Here is a 9,858-nt window from a genome sequence, read left to right on the forward strand (position 1 = left end):
AGACAAAGTATATGTGAACTGCTGTATGGAAAGTGAATTTGCTCTGTAAATCTTCACCCAAATAAAAAGAAATAAATTTTTAAAAAAAAGTAATATTAAAAAATAAAGTAAAGATGAAAATAGAATCTTCCTTGTGGGATTGTTTCCAACATGAAATGATATAGGGTGGGTGCATCATCACATTTTGTGACCTCTGCAGCACTCCACAGGTAAGGGCTGAAAGCATAGACAGCTGCCTTTGTGTGGCTACTCCTCAAATGTGCCCAGATCAACATGCCAGCTTTCCCACTGGTAGTCTTCTACTCAATGAAGTAAATAATCTGTTCTTGAAACTCGGGAAAGCTATTTTTACTTTAAATGAAAGAAAACAACAACAGCAAAACAATTGGCCCCTAAGTAGTTTCTTTTTTCCTGAATTGGCCCTGGTGCTCACTATTGACCTAGATTAAAAAAAAAAAAAACAACTCACTGCTGTCCAATCCACTCTCTACTCAACTCATATCGATCCCTCCTTGTGTTTCTGAGATAGTACCACTACAAAAGTAGATTGCCCAGTCTTCCTTCTAAGAAGGGGCTGGTGGGTTTAAACCACCAGCCTTCTGGTTAGCAGTCAAATGCCTTGGGCACTACACCACCAGAGCTCCTCCTAACCTAGGAGATTCATAAGTTCAGGCTTACCTTACTCTTGTGCTTTGCTTTATTGCACCTTGAAGATATTTTGTTTTTCACAAATTGAAGGTTTTTGGCAACTCTATGCCAAGCAAATTTGTTTGTCATTTTTCTAACAGCATGTGCTCACTTCACGTCTCTGTATCACATTTTGGTAATTCAATATTTCAAAATTTTAATAATGCTATTGTACATTTAATAGACTACAGTAGAGTGTGTGTGCATAGCTTTTATAGCCTTGAGAAACAAAAAAAAAAAAAATTCATGTGACTCGCTTTATTGCAATATTTGCTTTATTGTAGTAGTCTGGAACTGAGCCTGCCATATCTCTGAGGTATGCCTTTAAATCATGACTCTCCCCCCTAATTCATTCCTTGACCTCAAACATTTGTTTGCTTCAGCAGCTGGTAACAAAGGGACTTCTCTTGATGTCACATATGCAGCTAATAACGTCTTTGATATGTTAACACTTCAGGATTAACATCAAAACACTCTAATTTCTGTAGACAACTAAGAAAATGAAGAAGTTGGAAAAAGACACAGCCACCTGGAAAGCCCGCTTTGAGAACTGTAACAGAGCTCTCTTGGACATGATTGAAGAGGTGAGCCAATTTTTCATATAGATTGGTTTTTCCCCTCTTTGCCATGAGTCAGAATGAACTCAACAGCCTTTAGGGGAACAAAAGCCAAAATATTTATAGAAAATAATTGTAACATAATAGTACAAATGATTGCATTTGACAAAAAGCTGAATTTCTCTGGGACATTACATATTAAATTGTAATAAAATTAATAAGAGCAAAGGTAATTTAGAAACTCACCCAGACTCGTAATGTGTTTTGGGACCCTAAGTCCCAGGCTTCACTGACTGATTCCAAAGCATGTTTCAGAGCCACACACACCCTGCTGAACTATGAATTCATTGAAGTCGTAGGAAGAGTGTCTTACTTGGATTTGAGTTTCACTGGAGCAGGACACATAGTAGGCACAGGATAAATTCGTTGATTTGAACACACAGAGGGAAGATACCAACCAGCCCAAGCACCCATGGTATGTGCTTTTTTATAGATAGATATAGAGATATATTTTTAAATTCCACTAACAGTATTTAACCAGCCACTCCTCGGAAGGAAGGTTGGGCAATCCTACTTCCGTAGTGATACTGCCTCGAAAACCCAAGGAGGGGTCGCTATGAGTCAGGGCCGAGACTCGATGGCACATAACAACAACAACAACAACAGTATTTAAATACTGGTATTATGCCAGGCACTGAATAGATGGCTTGCAGGCTAACGATAAGGGTCTCTCCATGTAAACAAGTGAGAAGAATCTTAAATGTGTTTGTAGGATACAGAGTAACGCAAAGGGAGGGATAAGGGAGTGAGAGGATGAGAACAAGTTTCATGCACAAACACAATAACGTTTCTACAGAAAAGAAGTAAAATGGAATAGTTTGAGCAGCCAGCATCATGGATTATGTATGTGGCTCATTTCTCTGGTTATTATTACTGTTCTAACAATTCATGCCAAATTGCAAGCCATTCCAAAGAGATATGCTTACTATTCATCAACACATAAATCAAATGGTTGCTGGGATGAGAGTAGATTAGCTTATCTACAGAACAGCGGATAAGGCCTGGCTGAAGGTCAAGCCCCAGTCCTGGCTCAGTCATTTTGCCACAAGCCTTTCCTTACCACTTCTAAGTCTTAGAAGCAGGAAATCTTCTACTTTAAGATTTTAGAGGCACTCAACTGAAGCAGGAAGAAGACTTACCATCTCTATCTTCTGAAGAACGGTGGTGGTGGTGCTGTTGCCGTTATGTGCCATTGAGTCGGACCCGACTCATAGCAACCCCTCCTTGGGTTTCCGAGGTGATATCACTACGGAAGTAGATTCCCCAACCTTTCTTCCAAGGAGTGGCTGGTGGGTTTGAACCACCAGCCTTCGGGTTAGCAGTCAAGTGCCTTAGGCACTACGCTACCAGAGCTCCTTTTTGTTGTTAGTTGCCATCAAGTTGATTCCAACTTATAGCCACCCCATGCAGGCAGAGAACTGTACTATAAGGTTTTCAAAGCTATGACCTTTAGGAAGCCTGTCTTCCAGAGTGCCTCCTATGGGTTTAAACCACCAGCCTTCTTGCTAGTAGTCAAGAACCAGCATTTGTGCCACCTAGGGACCTCAAGAAAAAGGTATGATTATTTTAAAAAGGATATGGTGATTAGAGTGCTCCCAGAGTCTAGCACGCAATGCAAAAATGAAAATGATATCCTGTCCAAGGGTCTGTCCAACTACTACTATGTGGATAGGGTCCAGAGTGCGTAGACAAGTTCCTGCACAGTTGTGCGTGTCTCCAGAGAGCATCCTGGCAATTTGTCCCTCATTCTGTTTGCTCTGTGTGTTTGTTTTCACCTCACAGAAAGCACTAAGAGCGAAAGAATATGAATGCTTTGTGATGAAAATTGGGAGGCTGGAGAACCTCTGTCGTGCTTTACAAGAAGAGAGAAATGAACTCTACAAAAAAATTAGAGAAGCGAAAATGCCTGAAAGGGAAGACCAAAGTCAGTACCCCTCTGACGAAGAGCCGGAGTCAAGTGTATCAGAGAATGAAGCGGTCAATGCAGAGAAGGCCAAGAGTGTCCAAGAGGCTGTGAAAACTCTGGCCACAGCCTTCATGGTAATTCATCATCCACAGTCTGCCCTTGACCAACCCAAAGAGCTCCCACCAGAACTAGGCAGCCCTCAGAGAGGCAGTGACACTATCCTCAAGGAGCCAGAACAATCCCCTCTGTTTCCTTCATTCGAATCAGAGCGTCCCCCTCCTCCCCTAACTCCTCAGGCTCAGGCTGAAGGAGGCAATGAGGCAGAACCTCTCCCCAAGACCAGTGACCCCCAAGCTGGGTCAGAAGCAGAGGCCTGTAGTGAGACCCTCCCCACTGGAGCACAGGCTGATCAGCAATCCCAGAAGCCAGAGGCAGAAACATCCAGTCAGACCCCACTGCCCCCAGCCCAGGCCTCCCTACCAAGGGTGGAGGCAAAGGAAGGTGCTCTAGCACTGCCCGCAGGTGAGGAAGTTTTAGCTGGGGTGCCTGGGTGTGAGCCTAGCAGGCAGCCCCCACCACCAGCAGCCGGGGGCCTGCCAGCAGAGTCTTCAGTGGGGCCCCAGCTGTCCAGAGTGTCTGACACCAACCTGGAGGAAGTGGACTAGGCCGCTCCCTGCTCTTTGAGGCTCTTCTTCTGGCTTTGCACCTTCATCATCTCAAATCTGAAAGCGAAAAAGGCTGGGATGTCAACTGAAAGATGCTTGATTAGGGTCAAGGCATTTTGCAGGGCACATGTTAGCCTCTGCTGTCTGTTCTCAGTTTATAATTGATAGAGAGCTTTTCTGTTTAACACTGGTTCACAGTTTGGTTTTCCCAAATGGCAACAAAGTATAGCAATAGCAAATTTATACTAACTTGCCATTAAGAAAGTACTTAATTCAGTTTCATCATCAACAGTAAGATTTGATGTTTAAAGCCTTCCTCTCCAATATAAAAATATTGAAAAATGTAATGTTCTATTTATTTCTACACATCATGTAATAAGTTTCATAATATGTAATAGATGTTTGGTTTCCATTTAAACATTATATGCATATATATATATATACACATATGTATATGCATGTGTGCATATGTGCTAATATATACATGTGCGTATGTATGTGAATATATGTTTGTACATATATTTTCCAAGCATGTATACAGATGTATATGTTACACATACATTTCTATCACCCTTTCTTGGATTTGTTTCTATGCAAAATATTTAGATGCCAGTCAAAAAATTACCTTTTACTTACACCTGGGACTACAGTAGACTATCAAAGCAAAAGTGAGTTCAGAACACAAATATTTAGACTGTTATGTGGGGCAAAAATAAGTGACCCAGTGGTAAGTCAATCAATTCAATCAGTAGCTCAAATGACAGTATAGCTTTTTGACAAGTCTGTGCTGATAGCTTGGACACAGAGATGGCTACTAGGAGGCCATCAACAAGAAAAGGGATTGTGCAGCTATAGGCTTCCTGCAAAGAAAGAGTTGGGAGCAGAAAAGGGAGCTAGGGGACTGAGGGTTGAAGGGCCTCAGACTGAGAAGAGACTGCGCTCTGACCGCTGGCTCTGGGCTACAGCTGTTTCAGGACAGTTCACCTGTCAACCTTGCCAACTCCTCAGCTTACTGCCTGCCTCCCTCTGCAGCTCTCCAGAGGGTTCCCCTCCACCTGTGGCTACCACTGTCCCTCTCTATGGCCTCAAAGCATTCGCTCCTTCCTTCCAAACCCCCTTCTTCACAGCAGGAAATACATCCAGCCCTCATCAATAAAGACTAACTAAAAGCTATTATTTTTCCAAAACAGAATCCATATAGGGCCTCAATATAAGTGATGAGGCACATGTTCTTCTTTGAGGAATTCTCTTTAGGCCAGAAATATAAAGCAAAAATTAATGGGTGCCTATTCAAAATGATTTGAAAAATAGGCAAGGATTCAGCAGAAAGCAAAAGCTACAAACACTTGGTGTTTTCAACGTGAATTTTACATTCTTACTGCTTAAGAAGATCTCTAAGAACACTGATAGCATACATTACTCTAGACCTGGTTGCACAATGGTTAAACTTGGCTGCTAGCTGAAAGGTTGGTGGTTCGAACCCACACAGTGGCTCCATGGGAGAAAGAGCTGATGATGTGCTGCTATAATGATTACAGGTAAGAAAACCCCATGGGCAGTTCTACTCTGTCACATGGGGTTACTATGAATCAATATTGACAAGACAGATCCGACTCATAGTGACCCCTCCTTGGGTTTCCGAGGTGGTATCACTATGGAAGTAGAGTGCCCAATCTTCCTTCGGTTAGCAGTCAAATGGCTTAGGCACTACACCACCAGAGCTCCTGCTAGATAGTACTTTTCAACAACAGGGTAAAAGAAGAATGGAACAATGAAAAATAAGGAAAGAGAGATAGAAATGGGAGAAGGAAGGAGGGAGAAGGAAGGGAGAGAGGAAAAAATGAAAAATGGTCTAACCCAAGCCTACATTAAAAGTTGAAGTTAAGCAGAAAAATGGATAAAAGCAAAATTCTCTATGCTCACCCAGGAAATCACTCTTCACTATTGCATGTGGCTGTTGGCCAAGGCACCCAAAGCACTTGCAGGCAGCCACCATATGCTGCAAGAGTTGAAAACTGCATACAATTTGTTTGAAGGTAATGACAAAAATGCTAGTCATGGAAAAGAATCAGGAAAAAGAGCATGTCATTATTGGAGAACTCATATATTTTAAAGGCTTAAAATATTACAACCACAGGATATGCAGCCAAATTCAACATTACTGGAAATCTTAGAGATTTAAATGTTCGCTTATTTCAGATCCAAATATTCACCACAATAATCCATGAGGGTCTCCTTTCTCATTATTTACAGAGTCTGAATTTCCAAGAACGGTTATATAACCCTGGTAAAGCCTCAGTCTGAGTGTTTAGTAAAAGAAACAGGTGGGAGAGGAGCCAAAATCCTGTAAATTGAATATTCTAACACCCAAAACTCATTTGTTTCATCCAAGAGACTTTTATAGCAACACATTACTCACTACCATCTAGTGCAGGGCTTCAGATACGAAAGCTTGCCTGAAATTTGCAAACTTAATATAGACTTTTGGAGAACTCTTTCAATATTCAAAACATGCTTTTCCTATTGTCCTTTGTGTTAGAATGTGGCTTTATGAACGATAACAATAACTCTCAAGGTCTGAACAAAGAAGGAATTTCTACTCTCTATCCAATTCACTTAACTATGTCTAACTATGTCTCGAGATGCCAAGTCTACTTTCCAGAAACACTGAAGTTGTGTTTTCTCTAAATTAAGTAACTATAATTTATGTATCTATTAAAATTATATTTCTGTTCCCAAATTTTCTAGTAATGTTTTATTTTATTTTATTTTATTTTATTTTAAGGGTGGTGCAGTGGTTAAGCACTCAGCTGCTAACAAAAATATCAGCAGTTTGAGCCCACCAGCTACTCTGTAGGAGAAAAATGAGTCACTCTGCTTCCATAAGGAGCTCTGGTAGCATAGTGCCTAAGGCACTTGACTGCTAACCAGAAGGCTGGCGGTTCAAACCCACCAGCGACTCCTCGGAAGGAAGGTTGGGCAATCCTACTTCTGTAGTGATACTGCCTCAGAAACCCAAGGAGGGGCTGCTATGAGTCAGGGCCGACTCGATGGCACATAACAACAACAACTGCTTCCATAAAGATTTATAGCCTTGAAACCCTATGGGGCAGTTCTACTCTGTCCCACTGGGTCACTATGAGTATGACACAATGGCAATGGTATTTTTTTGGATGTGGGGGTTATATTTCAACAAGTGTCTAAAAAAATTGTTTTAATTCTATTTTTGGTTGAATTTTTGGTCTTTGAGTAGAATGTATATGAGGAGTTGGAAACAGAATACTCAGTGCTAACGAGAGCAAAGCCAGACTCCCCTGCATACTGTCCAGCTGCCAGGGGGCAATGATCACACCACTAATCAAGTGTTCTGGTTCCCTAGTGCTGCTCTGACAGAATATACCACAAATGAGATTGTTTAACAAACACAAGTTTATTTTCTCTCAGTTTGGAAGTTTTAAGTCCAAGTTCAAAGTGCCAGGCTCTAGGGGCTGGGTGAAAGCACCTCAACCCAGGGGTCCAGCTCTGCCTCCAGCTCCTGGCCCACTGAAGCTAGAGGCTTTTTTTCACTCAGACAGCTGCTGGCTTCTGAGATTGACAAACCCAAGGTTGACAAGTAAAAAGGCACAGCCCTGATGTTACCAAAACCAAGGTCGGCAGAGAATGGCAGGCTGCTGAACAACACAGCTACATGCAAGTTCCAAGCATGTCATAAGCTAGAGACCATTCCCAAGGCTTCTCCTTATCTACAGGAAGCAGACCACATGCCAAAGGCAGCTACTCAGCTGCTTGTGGTAGATCCTACCATGGTGTTGATTACCAGTCTCACGGTAATCATGGGGAACAACTACCACCAGCTAGCTGCCCAGCCACTCAACCAGACACAGCCAAGTTGACACAAAAACATAACTACCACAGCAAGCTTGGCTAAACCCAAGTATAGGTCCTTCTTCCTACTAAATTGTAGCACCTAAGACTTCCACTAACAACAACGTCTGTTTTTCTGTTGTTGTTATGTGCCTTTGAGTCGGACCCAACTCATAGCGACCCCTCCTTGGGTTTCCGAGGCAGTATCACTACGGAAGTAGATTGCCCCATCTTCCTTCCAAGGAGTGGCTGGTGGGTTTGAACCATCAGCCTTCTGGTTAGCAGTCAAGTGCCTTAGGCACTATGCTACCAGAGCTCCCAACAACAACATCTACCTCATTGCAACTTTAAATTCTCATTAAAGTGGTATATGAAGACATTCAATTACCTCGCATCATAATCATAATGTACCTATATGGAAAACTCATTATTTCAGAACTCTGTGCCAACTGGTAACATCTCAATGTCAAGTAACATAAAAGCCATCCTGGAAGCCAAGCAAGAAGACATTCTGTTAAGAGAAGGAACAGAGAAGAACAAGAAAGTCTTTCAATCTGATACCACATAAAAAGATGAAACTTTAAGACTTCTAAGGGCAATAGGAGGAAGAGACACCTAAATTGTTTGACCTTTTTGTGAAAGCAGTACTGCAATAAAGAGCGAGGACCATAATGACATTAGTAAACTTCAACATGGAGCTGCAGCCAGGCAATTTTCACCAACGCTTTTCAGTGTTGTCGCTTCACTGCCCTTCTTCTTGATTGATTTTCTTTTAATACCGGCATTCTGTTCAGTGGAAAAATAATAAAATTACAACATAAAACAGTTAGAGAATAGTGAAGAGAGAAAAAGTACCCGTGTTTCCATCACTCTATCTTATTCACTAAGGAATTCTGGTGGTATAGTGGTTAAGGCATTTGGTTGCTGCCCAAAATGTCAGTGGTTCAAACCTACTAGCCTCTGTGGAAGAAAGATGAGGTCATCTACTTCTGTAAAGATTTACAGCCTTGAAAACCCAATGGGGGTTGTTATAAGTCAGAATTAACTTGATGGCAATGAGTTTTTTTTGGGGGGGGGGGGCGGTCACTATTCACTATATCATAAAAAAAAAAAAAAAAACTCACTGCAGTTGAGTCAGATCCGACTCATAGCGACCCCTCCTTGGGTTTCCAAGGCGGTGTCACTATGGAAGTAGATTGCCCAATCTTCCTTCTAAGGAGTGGGTTTGAACTGCCAGCCTTCTGGTTAGCAGTCAAATGTCTTAGGCACTGTGTCACCAGAGCGCCCCACTATATCATAGTATATTTTAAATTATCTCTGGTGGCATAGTGACTGCTAACCAAAAGGCTGGCAGTTCAAATCCACCAAGCACTCCTCAGAAGGAAGACTGGGCAATTTACTTCCGTAGAGATGCCGCCTCAGAAACCCAAGGAGAAGTTGCTATGAGTCGGATCCAACTCAGTGGCAGTGAGTGAGTTTGAGAGTTGTCCTTTTTATTTAACTTCATGTTAATCTGTGTTTGGGGAAGAGCACAGTTGTTCAAGTCAGAGGAGTAGCTATTCATAGCTACCAGATTTTAGTGTTTATATTGTGTAGTTCAATTTTTATACACATTGTCATATAAACATGGAAGCATATTAAATTATTTTTAACCATGACTATGCAGATACAAATAAACAACATATATATACATTGTTTGAAATGTTATTTCATTCCTGTGTTTCACTTCAACTTTCTACAACACTCCTGTGGATTTCTTTATAAGCCTACTAGACATGGGCTATAATAAGATGTCTAAACTTAGCACAGCAAGCAAAAGAAAACAAAACCCAACTCTAGAGAAATATGTATGCAGTAAATAACAAAACAGAAGAAAAATCTAATTCTTGTTTATGCATGACAAGAGAGATTGTTATTACCATAAATCATAGCATTGGCTAGAAAAAGGTCACAATTCCAAACAAATCTAAACTCTTCAAAATGGAGGAGACACTTCTGGTCTTTTTGCACTAATAGAATGATGCTTATTAGCTATTAGAGAGATGCAAATCAAAACAACAATGAGATACCATCTTGCTCCAGCACTAGTAGCAAAGTTCAACAAGACAGAAAATAACAA

At 41.4% G+C, this 9,858-nt stretch overlaps 1 protein-coding gene across 1 annotated transcript in view; it reads left to right on the forward strand.

Moving 5' to 3' along the window:
- Window positions 1–3,875, forward strand: part of TXLNB (taxilin beta) — a 66,627-nt gene extending 62,752 nt beyond the window's left edge. Inside the window, exons 8-9 of the mRNA XM_007946291.2 lie at window positions 1,176–1,271; window positions 3,087–3,875. Coding sequence (XP_007944482.1) covers window positions 1,176–1,271; window positions 3,087–3,875 — 885 coding nt within the window. The remainder of the gene's footprint in view (window positions 1–1,175; window positions 1,272–3,086) is intronic.
- The last annotated feature ends 5,983 nt before the right edge of the window (window positions 3,876–9,858 follow it).

This window comes from Orycteropus afer, unplaced genomic scaffold, assembly GCF_000298275.1.
Source record: "Orycteropus afer afer isolate SDZICR_OR568_19922 unplaced genomic scaffold, OryAfe1.0 scaffold00155, whole genome shotgun sequence".
NCBI lineage: Eukaryota > Metazoa > Chordata > Mammalia > Tubulidentata > Orycteropodidae > Orycteropus > Orycteropus afer.